Source organism: Eretmochelys imbricata, chromosome 7 (genome assembly GCF_965152235.1).
Source record: "Eretmochelys imbricata isolate rEreImb1 chromosome 7, rEreImb1.hap1, whole genome shotgun sequence".
NCBI lineage: Eukaryota > Metazoa > Chordata > Testudines > Cheloniidae > Eretmochelys > Eretmochelys imbricata.
The window spans coordinates 45,417,143-45,438,123 of NC_135578.1; the positions used below are offsets into that span (position 1 = coordinate 45,417,143).

The 20,981-nt window shown below is 41.2% G+C and overlaps 1 protein-coding gene across 1 annotated transcript in view; it reads left to right on the forward strand.

Annotated features, from left to right (window-relative positions):
* Nucleotides 1-588: 588 nt before the first annotated feature.
* The window catches only part of DOCK3 (dedicator of cytokinesis 3), a 608,598-nt gene continuing 588,205 nt past the window's right edge, over nucleotides 589-20,981 (forward strand). The window contains exons 1-2 of the mRNA XM_077821606.1: nucleotides 589-625; nucleotides 1,257-1,259. Coding sequence (XP_077677732.1) covers nucleotides 589-625; nucleotides 1,257-1,259 — 40 coding nt within the window. The remainder of the gene's footprint in view (nucleotides 626-1,256; nucleotides 1,260-20,981) is intronic.

A 20,981-nucleotide genomic window follows, 5' to 3' on the forward strand; every position in this document is an offset into this window, starting at 1 on the left:
TTTCCTTATTTCCCCTCAGAATCTGCTGTGGCGCAGGACCACTAACACCTCGCGCGTGTGCCCCCATTTCCCGCCCTTTTCGTTCCCCTCTGCGGGTACCGTGCGGCCCCGGGAGCGCTGGAAGGCAGGGGAGGTGTCTACGTCTGCGCGCGATGTGGAGGGGGCGGCGGGCGGCGGCGGCGCCAGTCCTTCGGCGACGACGGCGACAGTGAGGAGGCTGGAGCTCATGATAGTGACCTGAGGGAGGGAAGTGGGGACCCCTACAGCCGGGGGCTGGACTGTGAGAAGCCGAGAGCCGCCGATACCATTCTCATCACCGCGGGCCATTCGCAGCTCCGTGCTGGGTGCTGCCGAGCCCGGAGGGATCCGGCACCTGGCGCGGCGGCTCCCTGGGGAGTTGCGCAACCCCCCCGCCTCCCAGCACCTGCGCCTGGCCTGAGTGAGAGCGAGGAGGAGACGCTGCTGTGCCCGGGGGACTGTGCGGAGCGGCGGCTCCGCTGTCAGCTGGGGAAACCGCCTCCGCTCCATGAGCAGGGCTCGGCTGCTGCGCTCCGTGAGGGGGGAACCGCGGCCGCCGCCGGCACCAGCATGTGGACCCCGACCGAGGAGGAGAAATACGGCGTGGGTAGGTGCCGAGCCCCCTCTTCCCTTCCCCTGCTCCCCCAGCCACTGGCAACACGGCAGCCCCCCTTTACTGCCTCAGTGGGCTGGGGAGCTCCGCACTGGGTGTGGGTCTGTATCCCGAGCTGACCTCTTACGGTCCGAGGGTGGTGATGGGGCTGCCCCTCTTCTGAGCAGCCCCAGCTATTGTGCCGCGGGCGGGCGTTGCACATTGAACCCAAAGTTGCTGTAGCGGGAAGGGTCGTGGTGGGCCGCAGGTGGAGGGATGCGGGGGTGGGGCTGTTGCTGCTGCATGGCAGCGGCCGTCTCTCCGCCTTTTGAAAACAGTAACGTGTGCAGCAATGTTCGCATCCCACTGTTCCCAACTGCACCACAGGCCTAGGCATCCCCCAGCCCCCATCGCCTTGCGGGTACAGTAGGGAACGAAGGGGGCCATGTTATGGGGCCGGCCCCATCTCCCATGTGCGTTGAAGGGCTGCCCGCTAAAAATAAGATTGATATCATGAGGTCTGTGTGTGAGGTGAAACATCTGTTTGGGACTTTAGTCCTTTCGGATTTTCGAGCCTGGAGTCCAGTGTTTATATGAATTGGAAGTCCAATTGAACTGTGCATTTTTGGTTTTGTGGTTTTTTTAGGCGGTAAGGGAGTGGAAGGAGAGGTGTAGGCTTCCAGGGTTTACTTATAGGTTCTGTTTGCGGAAATAATCAGTAAACGAGTCTCTCAACCTTAATCTATTTATCTGCTATTCCTTTTTCTCTCTATTTTAATCAGTGCTCTGTGGTGTTCTTGTTTATATGGTTGAGTTTAGAGAAAGGGAAGGATTATGATGGTATGTCATTAGGGGGCGCCAGCGATGCACCTGCTCTGAGTCCTGATATCCTTCCAGGAAAAGAGACACAAGATGTAACATATAGATAAATGTTAAAACCTGGTATTGTACTAAGCCCTGGCTATGATATTGAAAGCTGATGAGCATTTTTGGATTCTGGCAGCACTTAACACTAGTAACCCAGAGCTACTAAAAAAACCAAAATGAACGAAAAAACCCCCAACCTTTTAATGGTGAAACTAAGTAGTATGGTGTTATGTATAATATGAAGGGACTATATATACTCAGGTGACCATTTCCTCCATTTCAAAATTTGTAAAAAATTCACATCTTGTGTAATATTCCTGAAAATGTCAGTAAAAATACATTATACTTTCTGCTAACATTATTTTCCTGGGTGTTTGATATAGCTTATTGTACACTGTTAATAATAGATGCAGTTTTGGTCAGATGCCATAATGCACATTGAGTAAAACATACTTGTTATAGTCAACATTCATTATATTTTTACAAACATGTCTTGTTTCTTGTAAACTTAGTATATTTTAAATACTTTTTATCAACACTTGATATTTTATCATGAAAATTGGTATCTCTAGGATGTGGGAAAACTGCACCTTCTGAAGTGACAGTTCACTTCTGCTCAATTATAAAGTTAAAATGTTAATGATTTAGCATAGGTGGTGAGTTATATGGACCTGTGGTGCCCCTGCTCCACCAATATTCAGGAACATGGACCTGGTTCCACCAATGTTTGGGCTGATATTTTCAGAGCCATCCCATCCATAGGGCGGACCGGGGCAACTGAGTCGCTTGCTGGTGCCAGGCCCCCCGCTAACCCCCCAGGCTGCCCTGGACCCTGCATCCCCCTGAAGTGTGGGGGCCCCCCAAAGCACTGGGCCCAGGGCAGTTGCCCCGGTCCATCCTGTGGATGGGATGGCTCTGCTTGGACCCATTCTGGGCACCACCAAAAATTTTATAAACCTGGCACTCATGTGATTTAGAGCAATTTTTGAGCGGTTTAGAGGACCAGTAACATGACAAAGAATTCTCAATTAATTTATCGTATTATGCAGCTGTGTAGTAATTTTATTACAGCTAGATTTATACATGTGGTAAAAACAAATTTTATTTGCTTAGAACAAGCATCATAGAACGTATTAATGTATAGACACATAAGGAATGCAGTTTTATAAGAAAAGCAATTAAATTTGGTGAATGTTTCTCCCAGAGATACATGTATTAAATGCAAAAACCTATGATAATATATGTAATAAGGATGTAAATTTACTACTAATTAATTAAAAAACCCAGGGGAAAATTCAGTTTAGGTACCTGCAGCAGTATTGTTACCACAATGTGTATACTGTGTAAAATACACATTTTAACCTCTAAGAAGAGCCTATATTGTAATCGGTAATATTATATATGGTTTTTGTGTTGAGAACTTTAAATGAATCTTCTGATAAGTTTAACTTCATATTAACAACTGTAATGTTGTATTAAATTAAGCTTTTTGTATTTTAAGTTTATATATAAAAATTGTATAGCAGGGGTACCATGTTTGTTTGTTAGTTTGTTGATGTTTTTTGGGTAACTGTTTAACTTTGCTTTAAATTGACTGTAGATGCAGGAAAATCCCAGCTGCAGAACTATGAAGTTCCACAATGTGGCAATAATGTAACTAAAACCTTTTCTTACTCTAATGTGAAAGTGAATTTTTAATCATTTTCCTGAATTGTCATTCTATCCCATTTATAAACTGATTCTTCCTCACTGTGGACTAACAGCACATGAAGTTTGATGGTTTTAATACTTTCTCTTTTGAGCATTGTACGTAGTCATGGTGATCTTTGGGAAAAAAAAGGTTCAGAGTAGCAGCCGTGTTAGTCTGTATCCGCAAAAAGAACAGGAGTACTTGTGGCACCTTAGAGGCTAACAAATTTATTAGAGCATAAGCTTTCGTGGGCTACAGCCCACTTCATCGGATGCATAGAATGGAACATATACTAAGATATATATATATATACATACAGATAAGTTGGAAGTTACCATACAAACTGTGAGAGGCTAATTAGTTAAGATGAGCTATTATCAGCAGGAGGAAAAATCTTTTGTAGTGATAATCAAGATGGCCCATTTAGACAGTTGACAAGAAGATATGAAGATACTTAAGGAAATAGATTCAATATGTGTAATGACCCAGCCTCTCCCAGTCCCTATTCAAACCCAAGTTAATGGTGTCTGGTTTGCATATTAATTCAAGCTCAGCAGTTTCTCATTGGAGTCTGTTTTTGAAGCTTTTCTGTTGCAGAATTGCCACCCTTAAGTCTTTTACTGAGTGGCCAGAGTGGTTGAAGTGATCTCCTACCAACTTTTGAATGTTATGATTCCTGATGTCAGATTTGTGTCCATTTATTCTTTTGTGTAGAGACTGTCCGGTTTGGCCAGGGTATCTGGCAGATGATGGCATATATCACATTGGTAGATGTGCAGGTGAATGAACCCCTGATGGCATGGCTAATTTGATTAGGTCCTATGATGGTGTCACTTGAATAAATATGTGGACAGAGTTGGCATCGGGCTGTTGCAAGGATAGGTTTCTGGATTAGTGTTTTTGTTGTGTGGTGGCTGGTGAGTATTTGCTTCAGGTTGGGGGGCTGTCTGTAAGTGAGGACTGATCTGTCTCCCAAGATCTGTGAGAGTGAGGGATCATTTTTTAGGATAGGTTGTAAATCTTTGATGATGCGCTGGAGAGGTTTTAGTTGGGGGCTGAAGGTGACAGCTAGTGGCGTTCTGTTATTTTCTTTGTTGGGCCTGTCCTGTAGTAGGTGACTTCTGGGTACTCTTCTGGCTCTGTCAATCTGTTTTTTCAGCAGGTGGGTATTGTAGTTTTAAGAATGCTTGATAGAGATCTTCTAGGTGTTTGTCTTTGTCTGAGGGATTGGAGCAAATGCTGTTGTATCTTAGAGCTTTGCTGCAGACAGTGGTTCCTGTGGTGTATCCTGGATGGAAGCTGGAGGCATGTAGGTAAGTATAGCAGTCAGTAGTTTCTGGTATAGGGTGGTGTTTATGTGACTATCACTTATTAGCACAGTAGTGTCCAGGAAATGGACCGCATGTGTGGATTGGTCTAGGCTGAGGTTGATGGTGGGATGGAAATTGTTGAAATCATGGTGGAATTCCTCAAGGGCTTCTTTCCCATGGGTCCAGATGATGATGATGTCATCAATGCAGCGCAAGTAGAGTAGGGGTGTTAGGGGACGAGAGCTAAGGAAGCATTGTTCTAAGTCAGACATAAAAATGTTAGCATACTGTGGGGCCATGCGGGTACGCATAGCAGTACTGCTGACTTGAAGGTATATATTGTCCCCAAATGTGAAATAGTTGTGGGTGAGGACTAAGTCACAAAGGTCAGCCACCAGGTTTGCTGTGACATTATTGGGGATACTGTTCCTGATAGCTTGTAGTCCATCTTTGTGTGGAATGTTGGTGTAGAGGGCTTCTACATCCATAGTGGCGAGGAGGGTGTTTTCTGGAAGGTCAGCGATGGATTGTAGTTTCCTCAGGAAGTCATTGGTGTCTTGAAGACAGCTGGGAGTGCTGGTAGCGTAGGGCCTGAGGAGAGAGTCCACATAGCCAGACAATCCTGCTGTCAGGGTGCCAATGCCTGAGATGATGGGGTGTCCAGGATTCCCAGGTTTATGGATCTTGGGAAGCAGATAGAATACCCCTGGTCAGGGTTCTAGGCAAAAAAGAGTGTATGTGTGTTCTGCCTTCTTAACTCAAAAGCAACTGTATTGATTTTGCTTAATCTGAGGCAAAGAGGGATCACTGTTGGAATCATCATAGAATCATAGAATCATAGAATATCAGGGTTGGAAGGGACCCCTGAAGGTCATCTAGTCCAACCCCCTGCTCGAAGCAGGACCAATTCCCAGTTAAATCATCCCAGCCAGGGCTTTGTCAAGCCTGACCTTAAAAACTTCCAAGGAAGGAGATTCCACCACCTCCCTAGGCAACGCATTCCAGTGTTTCACCACCCTCTTAGTGAAAAAGTTTTTCCTAATATCCAATCTAAACCTCCCCCACTGCAACTTGAAGCCATTACTCCTCGTTCTGTCATCTGCTACCATTGAGAACAGTCTAGAGCCATCCTCTTTGGAACCCCCTTTCAGGTAGTTGAAAGCAGCTATCAAATCCAAACAAGCCTGGAAAAGTCAACCTAAAGTGAGAAATGAGTAAGTGACAACAAGGGGGAATATAATGAAAGTTTCTGGAGTCTTGGACATCTTCCTGTAACACCTGTTCCCTTATTTGGGCTATAAAGACAGAGGGTATGAACCTCAAGAGATAAGCAATTGAATGAATTGATTGTATACAATATTACTGTAATTATAAAAGTTTATCAAGTGAGGTGTTTTATGAAAGCCTGTGACACACTGGTGATTAAACCTGTAAAATGTATGTTTTAACACTATATAAAGAATTATGGATACTCACTGATATTAGGCTTTTCAATCTGTCCTCAAACAAAGAGAAAAACAAATCTCTCCCAGACAGAAAGGAATATCACAGCAATTTACCAGTCTCCTATGTAAATTAAGCATGGTGGAATCAAAACAATGGAAGCCCTATTTACGTAGAGGGGGGTGGGAAGCCTACAGGAAGGGAAAAATGGAAGAAGGTCATTCTAACAAGTTAATTGAACTTGGGAAGATAGATTTGTCTTTGCATATATTTTTGTCATCCTTCACTAGATGTACACAAGGAGTCAGAGCTCTTGCAAGCTGAAAAAGATGTGTACGTTAACCAAGGAGGGACTGAAGTCTCTATGAACTTAGTATAGGTGAGAAACCTGCTTAAGCATTGATCTTTCACCTTGGAAGACAAGGGAAGCTAGCATCTTGTACTCCTGTGGAAGGTCCTGACTGAGAGAAAGTCAGCTATGGTTGGGAAGAGTGATTGGGTGATTAAGAGAAATCGTTTGCAACAAAGCCAGTACCATGGTTAAGATTAAGTTTTAGACTTTTAGATGCATTTTCACTTTCATTTGCTTATAACCCTTTCTAACTTTATTCCATTTACTTAACCTATATCCTGTTCTTAAATTTGTTTTATTTTTACTATAGACCTACTTAGTGCTGTGTTTGAAGGGAAGGGTATGTTTACCCCTGTTAAGTTAATAAGCTGTAATGTGCTTTCCTTTCTTTAAAGGAACAACTGACCTTATTATTTCTCTGAGTGATCCAGGTGAAGTCTGGATACTTCGGGCACATTCTTTCAAATACATTTGGGACTAGAAGTATGTTGGGGTCACCTTGCTAGTTGTAGTGAAGACTGGTAGAAGCGAGAGTAGGACAGTGGGGCTGTAAGCAGGCTGCTGAGATCAGAGCTGCTGAACCAGGGCTGTCTATCACCCAGACACTTAGTGTGTGACGTGCATGATTATAGGCTGGCTGTGAGCATGCCAGGCTGGGAGCTATAGCAGCAAAGCATTGTAAAACGCACAGAATTGCAAGGCAAGTGGTTGCACAATCTCTTTCTGGTCTGAATTGCAACCCAAAGTGTGTCTGTGTTGTTCCTAGCTACCTAATTTGGTCCCATTGACCAGATTAGAGGGGCCAATTTTCTTCATTAGCTAACTCTCTCAGGTGTTCTTGCAGCCTCTTTGTGCAGCAGACTCACTTTTGGACAGGTCTTATTTTTTGGTGTTGGGTTCCATTATCCTGTTGATGGCCCATTGCAAGGAATCATAGGCCTTTCTTGAAGTCACATGGCTTCTGGAGCTGTGATATTTTGGACAGTGACATTGAATTACCTTCTGCTATCAGTTTTAAGGATTCACAGGTACTTCTCTGGAGTACTTGAATAAGCCACCATCTCTTATTAAAATCAAAATATTTTCCCCCTAACTGGGTGGATGTATTCTGGAAAAATCCAGCAGACTCAAACAAATCTGTAATTAGGCAATTGAAAGTCAGCATTTTCCTTTAAGATTTCCAAAATATGTATCTGCCTAGATGGATTGTGTCACTTGAAACTGGATCACAAGATCTTTCGACCATAAACTTGATGAAAGCTTGACCAATAAAAAGTGTTGGCATTTTATAAAAGCTCTAATTTAAAATAAGAAAAATAAACGTTTTAAAATTAAAAAATTGAAACTGAATTCTGTGGCTTAATTATAAATATTCAAAACTCCAATTTATATTTTACTTCCTTTAATCTCAGGGCTAGCAAATGAGCAAGGCTCTTGTTTCAAGCAGTGACTTATCTTTATTTTCATGTAACCCAGGGAGAAATCAAAATAGCTATTTAAAATGATACTTTTATTTTTTTTAAAAAGGGATGGGGGAAAGATTTTTTTGTAGAAAGTTGGCCTTTTAAATCTTCACACAGTGTACTCATTTGAATAGTCATCACAACAGAAATATTGACTATGCTTTGGAAAAGATGTTGACTTCCTAAGTTAATCTTTGGTTCATTCCTTGTAAGCAACCAGAGCCCTTGTTGAATGGGATGCTAATATTCAGAACTGAGAGTTCCGTTCTTCCAGCAGATCTGGAGTCAGGGTTGCTTTGAGAATGCTATACAAGTATTCCTTCATATTAGCCAACATCCATGGTGCTACCCAAAACTTCTTTAGACTATTAGTTAAAAATATAACATGCATTTTAGTGGCCCAACAGACTCCATGGTTTTTTCTCTGATCTGATGAACTGGCTGTAAAATTATGGCTAATATTTTCTCCTTTGCAAGAGAAAAAGAGATTATCATTTTAAGACCCTGTCTCACTTCTTGAAGAAAATACTTTTAAAACAGAGTTTCACTTTTCTACCATGCTAAAAGCTGGGCCAGCATAGTCTTCTAGAAGGCATTTCAAAAACTACTACTCTTAAAAGTTTCCCTCCAGTCCCAGAGTCATGATTTCTTGCTTGGAGGAAGATCTTTTGGAGCTGAACATCATATCAGAATGCCTGTGCTTTCTCTCCTACAACAGAGATCCATAGTGTTTTGTTATGGGTTGGTAGAAATCAGCATGACAGTTTCATGGAGCTACAATAAAATAACATTGCCATGTGATAGTTTGTTGCTATGGAATGTAGGGTACTTGCTACGGAATTTGGTCCCATTGTGCTGCAGAATACTTTTAATACTTTCCAGAGCCATCCATGCTGGGGAAGTTATGGGAAGGAGCCACTGGTGCCATTAGTGCAACCTTTGTTCTCTCCAAGAGAAGAGCCACTCAGAATGAATGGGCAGCTGTTTGAAGAGAGGCAAACAGCCATTTTCTCCCTTACCATATCCCTGATTTGTGGTATGCTGCCTGTCTGCCTCCTTCAGCCTGGACACACCGCTTAAATGAGAGTCACTGACTACTTTCCGGGGTGCAGTTTGAACAGGTATTAGCGAGTGCTTTTGTAATGGTGACAGGAGTATGGCAGTCTTCCCACCTCTGCCATTCTGTCCTTCAGACTTTACTATCATTTTTGTCAGTTTTCCTTAACTTGTCTTTCATTGTCAGGACTGCAGACTGAGTGCTGCTGATGGACATTTGGAGCTAGAATATTGCATACCTTGATGTGGATGAACACTCTGTCTTAAGGGACCCTGCTTTATAGTTAAATACATGAAAACTCTTATTTTTCTCAAAGAATAGATCAGTGTCCTATGTGGCTGCCTCACAACACTGTTTCTCCTTTCACCAACTCCCTGGCCTTTAATCTATCAGTTGATAGCAGGAGCAAAAGTAATATGCACCCTGGCTGAACAGCACAGAAGTGCAAAGGAGAGAGAAGTCTGAGACTCTGTTTTAGCAGCAGCTTCTGTCCCTGTTGGGATAGGGGTTTCATAACCGAGGCTGATGAGGGAGATGGTGTTATAGGGGAAATTAGAGAAAAGAGCTAACAGGAGAAAAGTCAAGCTTTGCAGCATGGGTTAGAGGGAAGTAGAAATAATGGCAGTATGTCCCAGCTTTAGCCATCTGAATTAGCCATCTGGCTAGTGAGTGTAAAGTTGTGAAGCTCTGCACGTAGCTTCTGGTGTGAACTAGAGAACCTATATTGTTTTGAACTCTATCTTTTATATTCTATTTAATCTTTTCCTGTGATATTTCTACTGCATATGTGAACCAATATTATTGCTGTCAGTGGCACCTGTGAATTGCCGTTAATATTAACCAGGATTATGTACTTAAAATCTAGTGTATTTGTCTTATATGTCAAAGAAATAATGTTCAAATCCTTTGGATGTGGTGTTTCAGTCAGAATTTGACATAACTGTCAAATGCTTACAACAACTTCTATGCAGTGAGGCTTTCTTCTTTTTACCAGCCCTTCACCTTGGAAAAAATTAGGGTCCGGGTCAGTTATCGAATCTGATTGCATTACATTTCTTTTAAGAATCAGAGGCTTTTCTCCTTAAATCAAATCAAGTAGATGCTTTTATAAATAAAATTTGAGTTTTCAACTAACTGTCTCACAGTGGAGGGATTTCAGAGCAAAATAAAAACCCATAGATTTGTAGGTTTCAAGACCAGAAGGAACCATTGTGATAATCTGGTCTGACCTCCTGTATAATACAGGCCATAGTACTTCCCCAAAATAATTTATAGAGCATGTCTCTTACAAAACATCCAGTCTTCATTTAAAATGATGATTTCCCCATTTGTAGTTGCATTTTGAGACCTATCAGTTAGCTAGTTTTTAATCCATTTAATGCCATGTTAATTTTATATCATTCTTGTTTTTTAGTCAAAATATTGTGCGGTACCAAGTCAAATGCCCCACAGAAGTCTAAGTATATTTCATCAACACTATTAGCTTTATCAACCAAACATTTAATCTCATTTAAAACAAAAGTTAATTGACAGGATTTATTTTCCATAAATCCATATTGATTGGCATTACTTATGTTACCCTCCTTTAATTGTCTATTAATTGAGTCCGATATCAGCTGCTCCATTATCTTGTCCAGGATCAATTTCAGACTGACAAGTCTATAATTACCTGGATCATTCCTTTTACCCTTTTTAAAAATTGGCACAACATTAACTTTCTTCCAGTCTTCTGGAACTTCCCTAGTGTTCGAAGACTTATTAGAAAATCAGTATTAAAAGCCCAGAGAGTACACCAGCCAGCAATGTAAAAACTCTTGGAAAAAGTTATCTGGACCTGCTGATTTAAAGATATCTAACTTTTGTAGCTGCTGTTTAACATCCTCCCAAGTTTCTAGGCAAATAAAGAGTTGTTGTCATAATATAATAATATCATGTATTTTCCCAAAAGTAGAACAAAATATTTATTGAACACTTTGACCTTTTCTGCATTATTATTGATAATTATACTATGTCCATCTAGTTATGGACAAATAAAAATTTTTAAAAAGTATATTGGGAACAAAAAGAATCCTCTCTCTTATTCTTAACTCTGCAGGTCATTGAGAAATCTGTGTGTCCCTTTGCTTCCCATGTACATTTTTCTACAATTCCTAGCTTATATTCATTACTATCAGCTTCCCTTTTCTTTCATTTGTTATAAATTTTTTTATAGCTGCTTTCACTTCCCTCTTCCTTGATTGTGGCTTTTTTGGCATCTAGTAACATGTTTTTAAGCAATTCCCAGTTACTCACATTTTTCTGATTAAGTTCTTCCTCCCAGCTGATTTGGTTCATAATGGTTTTCAGCTTTGTGAAACTGGCCCTTTTAAAACACCAAGTATATCTATTACTGGTTTGGACTTTATTCTGTTGGCACATTATAAATGCGATCAAGTCAGTATCACGTGTACCTAAGCTACCATTAATTTTTACTTCTGTGGTCAGTTCCTCTTTAACTGTCAAGATTAGGTCTAATATAAAATTCCCCTGTGTTGGTTGAAATACTTTATGAGTAAGGAAATTGTCATCTATAACGTTAAGAAAGTCTGAGGATGTTTTAGTACTGGCAGCATGAGATCTCCAATATATGTCACTCAAATTGAAGCCCCTCATGATCGTGTGTCTTTTTAACCTAAATATTACAGATAGTGTGTAAGGAGCTGGTCATCCCATTCCTTAGTATAATTTGGTGGTCTGTAGCAGACACCAACTAATACCCAATCTTATGCTTTGTCTGTTAGGACATTGATCCATAAGCATTCAGTGTAATTTTTTTTCCAAATGATCAGAGACTCAGAAACAGGTTATGCCATTTTTAACATAAAGTGCCACTCCCCCTCTCCTTTGGCCCATTCAATCCTTCCTACGTAGGTTATAACCATTTATTTTTTTAATATATATAACTTAGTTACAACTTATAGTTACTAGAAGTAGAAAGGTTTCAGAGTAGCAGCCGTGAAGTGAGCTGTAGCTCACAAAAGCTTATGCTCAAATGAATTTGTTCATCTCTAAGGTGCCACAAGTACTCCTTTTCTTTTTGTAGAAGTAGAAAATGTCAGTTTGTCGGAAAGGATTGATACGTTCTGCCATTGAAATAGCAGTGCATTCTGTATGTGTATATAGACTTTCTGTGATGGTAGGTGGTGACTAGGGATAAGCAGCCTTCCAAAGGATAAGGTAACTTTGTCAGCTCAACAGTTCTTAAATGTAGACAATAGATCAAACACTTGCTTTTCTCCATCTGGATTGGTTCCACTTCAGGCAGCTAGGTTTTAAATGTCATATAAAAGAGGGCACCTTAGAGAATTTAAAGAGATTGTTCTTATTCTTTCTCTCCTCTGATAAAGAAATCATATTGATGATTTAAAAACTTTACCAAATATCCATTACATATTAGTATACATGAAGGACAGCAGTTTTCAGAAGCAGCCCATGCAGTGCTATGAACTCTCATGATTGTATTTCAAGTCTCACAGTATTCTGTATCTCCATTTCTTTAAAGCCCTAGCTCCTGGAGGCATGTGATGAGGTGGAAATCTCAGCTTTTATTTAAAACTGTGTTATTTTTTAAGCCCTCATGATTGCAAAAATATTTACAATGTGACACATGCACTCCAAAGACTCAAAGCAGAAGGAAAATAAAAAACACCCAATGTATTACCTGATCAATATCTCATTATTTTTCAGTGCCCCCGGGTGATGGGAATGAGTAGGTGCTGAGATTTTTACTAGAGTGTTGTCTTTGGATTCTGATACAAACAATAACATTCTGAATCTGCCTCTGGCTATGAAGTCCTTTATAAATTTGAAGATCAACCCCTTTCTAGTTGCTTAAGGGTGAAAGGAACTCCCACTGGAGCTTCTTAGACTTCAAGGCCAGAAGGGGATACTAGGGTAATCTAGTCTGATCTCCTGCATAATATGGGCCATAAAATGGGATAATTTCCATTATTCTAAATACACAAATTGCCAGAGTGGAATAAACAGCATTACTCAGAATCCTCTCATTGGGAAATTGGGGATTGTCTATTTGAGGAGCATATTCCAAGACAAGATAAACTTCAAAGCCATTGGCTCAGTTGTGCTCTGGCAGCAGGCAAGTGGGAGCTGAACCAAGGTATCTGCAATAATCTATCCACTAAGTGGTCTCTCCACAATGTAGTCTTATTTGTAAACTGCAACAACAGCCAAGAGTTTGCTCTTGATGCTGAAATCCCTGAACCTGGAAGACAGACTACGTCTTTTCACCAAGAAAAAACCCATCAATGGCCTACAAAATAGGCCAAATGTAATTCAGAAGACCTATTATTTGTCATGCGGACTGTCATAAATATAAAGGGAAGGGTAACCACCTTTCTGTATACAGTGCTATAAAATCCCTCCTGGCCAGAGGCAAAACCCTTTCACCTGTAAAGGGTTAAGAAGCCAAGATAACCTCGTTGGCACCTGACCCAAAATGACCAATGAGGGGACAAGATACTTTCAAATCTGGAGGGGGGGAGGAACAAAGGGTTTGTCTGTCTGTGTGATGCTTTTGCCAGGAACAGATCAGGAATGCAGCCTTACAACTCCTGTTGAGTTAGTAAGTAATCTAGCTAGAAATGCGTTAGAGTTCCTTTTGTTTAATGGCTGGTAAAATAAGCTGTGCTGGATGGAATGTATATTCCTGTTTTTGTGTCTTTTTGTAACTTAAGGTTTTGCCTAGAGGGATTCTCTATGTTTTGAATCTGATTACCCTGTAAGGTATTTACCATCCGGATTTTACAGAGGTGATTCTTTTACCTTTTCTTTAACCTTTTATTTAATTAAAATTCTTCTTTTAAGAACCTGATTGATTTTTCATTGTTCTTAAGATCCAAGGGTTTGGGTCTGTGTTCACCTGTACAAATTGGTGAGGATTTTTTATCAAGCCTTCCCCTGGGGGGATCTTTTGGGGGAAGACATCTCCAAGTGGGCTCTTTCGCTGTTCTTTGTTTAAAATGCTTGGTGGTGGCAGCATTGGGTTCAAGGACAAGGCAAAGTTTGTACCTTGAGGAAGTTTTTAACCTAAGCTGGTAAGAATAAGCTTAGGGGGTCTTTCATGCAGGTCCCCATATCTGTACCCTAGAGTTCAGAGGGGGAAGGAACCTTGACACGGACTATGGGTCTCCAGATTCATAAAAATGGAAGTCTAAAACCCCCAGAAGATTGCAGTTTTCAGTGATTGCTTTCAGGTACCTTAATGTTAATAGTGAATGAACTGTATAGCATAACTACAGTTGAGAAGAAGGCTCCTGTATCCATCCAAATAACTTGTTGTGTTGTTCGTGTGAACACTGTTGTTTTTGTTGACTGTTACTGGCTTTTAGAAGCTGTCCCTCAGTGCCCTCCAGTGACAGTACAGTTGGTACAAGCACTTAGAATCATAGAATATCAGGGTTGGAAGGGACCCCAGAAGGTCATCTAGTCCAACCCCCTGCTCGAAGCAGGACCAATTCCTAGTTAAATCATCCCAGCCAGGGCTTTGTCAAGCCTGACCTTAAAAACCTCTAAGGAAGGAGATTCTACCACCTCCCTAGGTAACGCATTCCAGTGTTTCACCACCCTCTTAGTGAAAAAGTTTTTCCTAATATCCAATCTAAACCTCCCCCACTGCAACTTGAGACCATTACTCCTCGTTCTGTCATCTGCTACCATTGAGAACAGTCTACATCCATCCTCTTTGGAACCTCCTTTCAGGTAGTTGAAAGCAGCTATCAAATCCCCCCTCATTCTTCTCTTCTGCAGACTAAACAATCCCAGCTCCCTCAGCCTCTCCTCATAAGTCATGTGTTCTAGACCCCTAATCATTTTTGTTCCCCTTCGCTGGACTCTCTCCAATTTATCCACATCCTTCTTGTAGTGTGGGGCCCAAAACTGGACACAGTACTCCAGATGAGGCCTCACCAATGTCGAATAGAGGGGAACGATCACATCCCTCGATCTGCTCGCTATGCCCCTACTTATACATTCCAAAATGCCATTGGCCTTCTTGGCAACAAGGGCACACTGCTGACTCATATGCAGCTTCTCATCCACTGTAACCCCTAGGTCCTTTTCTGCAGAACTGCTGCCTAGCCATTTGGTCCCTAGTCTGTAGCAGTGCATTGGATTCTTCCATCCTAAGTGCAGGACCCTGCACTTATCCTTATTGAACCTCATCAGATTTCTTTTGGCCCAATCCTCCAATTTGTCTAGGTCCTTCTGTATCCTATCCCCCCCCTCCAGCGTATCTACCACTCCTCCCAGTTTAGTATCTGGTGAGGATGTGTACCGCCGACCCAAGGAGTGTAGTGTGGATATACGTAAGTGATTTAATGGTAATGCAAATTAGATTGACATAATTTTGTAGTGTAGACATGGCCCCAGGGTCAGAGCTAAATACAAGATGAAACAGATAGTTTGGCACATACTCTATCTAAGGGACCATTCAAGGTGAAGTGGCCTGTTAACACTCCTGTAGTCATAGGACAAAAAGGGAGGTCAATATATTACAGATTGTTATTTAGACTGTGATTTTTAGTGTCCAGCAAAATTATCAGTTTAAGCTCCCAGGCTTGTCTTTTGAAAGTGTTGTGCGGGTTTCCTTTGAGGATGAGGACTGATAGGTCAGGTATAGATTGATCGTTTTAAGAAAAGTGTTCACCCAGAGGGAATATAGCATTCAGGGTGGATAAAAATCAGTGACTTAAAAAAAATCGGATTTTTTTGATAAAATGTTTTTTTCCTCAAAAACCTATCTAAAGATAGTTTTAATTAAGATACATTATAGTTTAAAGATATTTCATCATGGAATAGGGATTATACATTCTAATTCTATAGCATGAGACAATATAGTCATATAATGTTTAAGAAAAGTTTTGTAAATGAGTTCCAATAGTTCATTGAATAGGGACCGAATCAGCAGCCCCACATCAGCTGCCGCACCCTGCTTGCAGTGCCTCCCACCCACCAGCAGCCCCACTGATCAGCAATTCCCCCTCTCTTCCCGCACCCCGATCAGTTGTTTCATGGCATGCAGGAGGTTCAGGGGGCAGGGGGAGGCGCGAGGGCACGGCAGGATTAGAGCAAGGGGTGGAGTTGGGGCAGGGCCTGTGGCAGAGCCAGGGGTTGAGGAGTGAACACCCCCCAGCATATTGGAAAGTTGGCGCCTGTAGCTCCAGCCCCGGAGTTGGTGCCTATACAAGGAGCCGCATATTAACTTCTGAAGAGCCGCATGTGGCTCCAGAGCCACAGATTGGCCACTCCAGTCTAGAAGATACCATCAGAGATGCTTAGTTTTGCAGTCTCAAACTGTGGATTTGTGTCTCCAGAGATAAAATGCTTGTTAACAGCAAAAATATTTTAAAATAAATAAATAATATATAGAAGTGAGAAATAACAGACCTCAACCCTATTGTCCCTCTGCAAATTTGTGTACAGGTGAACAAGGAGAAGAAGTCTGGAGATAAATGTGAGAAGGGAGGGACAGGCAGTAGAAACAAAAGTGAAATTGTTTGAGCAGCATATTCCAGAAGTCTTGAGGTCTTTCTGAGTGTAGCCTTCATTGATTTGAGATCTACCATATCATTCTCTCACTAGAAGGGAAAACCTATAATGGCAGCAGGCCGTAAAAGAGACCCAGTTTGGGAATATTTTAATGAAGTTCCTCTACCTGTGGGTAAGACAGGCATGGGTGCAAAATGTGAACCGTGAAACAAAGAAATGCAAGGCCTGGTAGCCTGAATGAAAAAACATCATGAGAAGTGTTCCTTCTCAGGAGGAAGCTGTATTGAAGATGATGAAAGGATTATTTCTGAACATGCAGGATCTTCAGGTTGGTAAACTTTTTTTATTTCATACATCTTTCTTAAGGACTGCCTCGCTTCCTTCTGGACTATTCTGAAATTCTCATGTTTGAGCAAAAAATATAGTTGTTACTCTATGGTACTATCATTTTAGATGCAGTTGTGATAAAAACAAAGAGCTGAAATAGGTCGATCTTCCTTTTACAATTTCACCTTTAAAGTAGTACTGAGTGTCAGTGAATGCAATGAGTAATACTAAATGAACAGTATGGTAATAATAATTAAATAACTGCATTGACTTATTTTGTTTAGGAGAATCCGTCCTCAACATACAGGATTCTGAAGACTATCCACCTTCCAGATCACCATAATTTTTTATAGTTTCAGAGTTATCTGCCAATGATAGTGTTTTAGTCACATCATGTTTGTGAGTTCAATCCTTGAGGTGACCATTTAGGGATCTGGGGGCAAAAATTGGGGATTGGTCCTGGTTTGAGCAGGGGTTTGGACGAGATGATCTCCTGAGGTCCCTCCCAACCCTGATATTCTATGATTCTATGTCATATAGCCACAGTATATCACCTGTACCAAAAAGAAAAAAAAATCTCCATCATCCAGAAACCACCATCGATAAGTTTGTGATAAGAACCAGCAGATTAGAAAAAGAGTTAATTGATGAAAAAATTGCCTGGTTTGTTTATGCAACAAACTCTCCTTTCCGTATGATTGAGAACCCACACTTCATTAACATGGTTCAGTCAATAAGACCAGGATACAGTAGTAGATGTTACAGGCAAATTTCTGGATAAAGGGTATGAAAGAGAAATTGAGCAGTGTGCAAAAGGTCTAGAGGGTGAAGTTGTTAACCCGAGTCTTGATAGGTGGAGCAATGCCCATAATGATCCTGTTATATGTGCTTGTGTGGCAACAGAAGAAGGGAATGTCTTCCGTACAGAAACAATTGATACATCAGGAAATGCACACACAGCAGAATACTTACAAGAAGTAGCAGTAAAAGCTATAACAAACTGTGAAAAAAAATTCAAATATCTAGTACGCAGCTTGGTCACAGACAATGCTGCAAATGTATTCAAGATGAGAAGAAATTATTTAAAAGAGAGTGAAGAGAGTCCCAAGCTAATAACATATAGTTGCAGCGCTCATCTGGTGCACCTCCTAGCCAAAGGCTTCAGTGTTCCAGAAATAAAGGCTAATGTTGTTGAAATTGCAAAATACGTCCATTAACAATCACTTTGCAGCAGCTGCTCTGAAAACAGTGGGAGGAACCAAGCTAACTCTCCCACAAGACGTGTGATGGAACTCAGGAGTGGACTGTTTTGAGCACTAGATCAAGAACTAATCTGATAACAGTTTGTGAACAAAATTGTGAAAAAATAGATGGCACTGTCACAGCCAAAGTTCTCAACATTGGGCTTAAGAGAAATGTTGAACACATGCCGAGTACCCTGAAGCCTATTTCTGTAGCCTTGAACAAAATGCAGGGAAATAGCTGTTTTATTGCTGATGCTGTTGAAATTTGGAAGGAACTGAGTGAGATCTTAAAAAGAGAAATATGCAATGACAGAGTTAAATTACAAGCATTAAAAAAACGAATTGGACAAGCACTATCTTCAGCTCATTTTCTAGCAAACATTCTCAATGCTCGGTACCAGGGTCAAACCTTAACTGCTGAAGAAGAGGAGTTGGCTATGACATGGACATCCAGTAGTCATCCCTCCATAATGCCAACTCTAATAAACTTCAGAGCGTAGAGTGAACCATTCAAGAAATATGTTTGCTGATGATGTTTTAAAGAAAGTCATATCAGTGAGCTGGTGGAAGTCACGTAAGCACTCGGATTCAGAAACTGTTGAAGTGATGATCTCACTTTTAACAGCAGTAGCTTCTTCTGCTGGTGTAGAAAGCATATTTTCTTCCTTTGGACTAATTAATTCCAAATTGAGAAATTGTTTGGGACCTGAAAAATCAGGAAAGCTTGTTTTTCTTTTCCAGATTATGAACAAACAGGAAAATAAAGGTGAAGATGCCTGAGTTAGCTGAAGAAGCCAGGGGTCTGTCGGTGTTACGCTTGCTTCTGATTATGAGCTTTGAGAGGTTGGTGGGGTGTTTGAAGATCAGAAGAGGGGGTTTAGGAAAGATTTCTTTTGGGATGGGGGTCCCCATCAATTATGGGTGGTTGTAGTTTGATACCTTGTATGGGTTCTAGCGTGAGGTGGTAGCTGACAACTGTGAGTGTGCAGTCAGAAGATTTTATTTCTGTATAGAAGCAGGTTCTCTCAGGGTATTTGGATGGTGAGAGAACCTGCTTCTATACAGAAATAAACCCTCTGATAACCTCATCACCCCCTGAGGGAGGTACTCTCCTCACTTTGAAAACTTATGAACTAAACTATTTGAGGTTAATTCGGCGTAATGAGAGAAAAATGAAGGGGCATAAAATGGACTTTCACACAAAGTTAGCAGACTGACTGTGCAGATGATATCAGCAAGCTATTTCATATCTTTAGAGACATGCAAGCCAAAACAAATGATCTCCATACTTATGTAGATAATTAGATCCTGCCTGAGTCAAAATAGTGAATTCAGCCTGTGCTGAGTGCAGTTTACTGGGTTTTTATCTACAGCTAATCAGGGATTGCAGCAACTTTGGAGAGGGACTGTGACATAAGACAAATCAAGCTTTTACTTTTTTCTCAAAAGCCATCATATTTCCTCCATGTTTCCTCCTCTTGGCAGATGCAAAACTAATATTACTATTCTACCTCTCAAATGGGCCTTTAGCGCATCTGAGAATTGCCTGCTAGAAAATGTTGAGGGTGACTTCTTTTTTCAGTACAGTTTTTGAAATGAGGATCTAATAAAAGCAAAGAATTCAATCTCCATCAACACGGTTGTTTCTGACGTGGATCTGTTGTTATTTGAAGAGTTGTAGGGTCATGATCAGAGACTAGATTGGTATCATTGGAGGAGTCAGTTACAGTATTAACCAAGTCTCTGGAGATCAAAAAGAAATCCACACAGGAATAGGACCCATGTATTGGGTCAAAGTCTGAATGAGTATGGGTATGGATGTATGAGCCACCAAATATCACAGTCTTAGACCTTCAGTATGCAATTCCGGGGCCATTCTAGTTTTGGTTGGTTTATGACACTGAGTATGAGATTTATTCACAAAAGAATCAAGCACTTCATTCATAGCCTTAGGAATCACAACAGGAATATGAGGTTCTCTGTATAATTTAGTAAAAAACCTCTGGAAGTTTTCAGGATCATCAAGGCTTCATGCCTATTAGCAGTAATTAATTCAGATTTATTTATGGCAACTTTAAGGATTAAAAATCTGTCCTGATAGTGTGAAATTGACTTAGACTGTTACTACCAGCGATTTATGGAGCAGAATGGCTACCTCTATGGATTTGGATGAGAAGCGGCAAGACGCTGCTTTTCCTACCCAGTCACATTCTAACTGAGCAGTCTGATCTGTGGTCAAGTGTGCCTGCTGCAAAAGCACTACATCTGCCTTTCGTTCTTTAGTAATGAGTATACTTTGTTTCTTTTAATATTGGTTTAGAGTCTCTTTACATTCCAGGAAATAAAATTAAGATTCAGGACCATTGGCTATGTTAAGAATTTTTGTCATCTGTGACCTTATAAATGAGGGTGATGGAATGTTTGTTTGTGTCATTTGCTCTATTGCCTCCCATCCCACTCACCTCATAGAATCCCGTGGGGAGCAGAGTGTCATCTATGAATGAAATACTTCAGATGCTTACTCCACAGACTTTTGGATTACCTTGCCTGTTGCTTGCCACTTGCCAGGCCTCCAGAGAATAATGTAGGTGCAGAAGCATGGGGGGAGGCATCAGCATTAGGTCTTATCTACACTACCTCAATAAATTGACCTAAGTTACACTACTTTAGTTACGTGACTAAAATAACAGGAGTCGACGTATCTTAGGTCGACTTACCGTGGAGTCTGCAATGTACGATGTTGACGGGGGATGCTCTCCTGTCGACTTACCTTACTTTTCTCATTCCGGTGAAGTACTGGAGTCGGGTGGAGTATTGGAGTTCACTGGAGAGCGCTCTGCCATCAATTTAGCGGATCTTCACTAGACCCACTAAATCAACACTTGCTGCATCGATTGCAGCAGCGCCAATCTACCAGTAAGTGTAGATATGGCCTTAGTTGCAGCCACCTGCAGAAGCTTGATGCAATTCACTGTCATGTACGGTGCAATTTTCCTGAGTGATGTTGGTCTAGAGAGAGGTGGAAAGGGGTGGGCAAGAGTGGGGGTGATAAGGAGAATACAGGAGAGGGCTC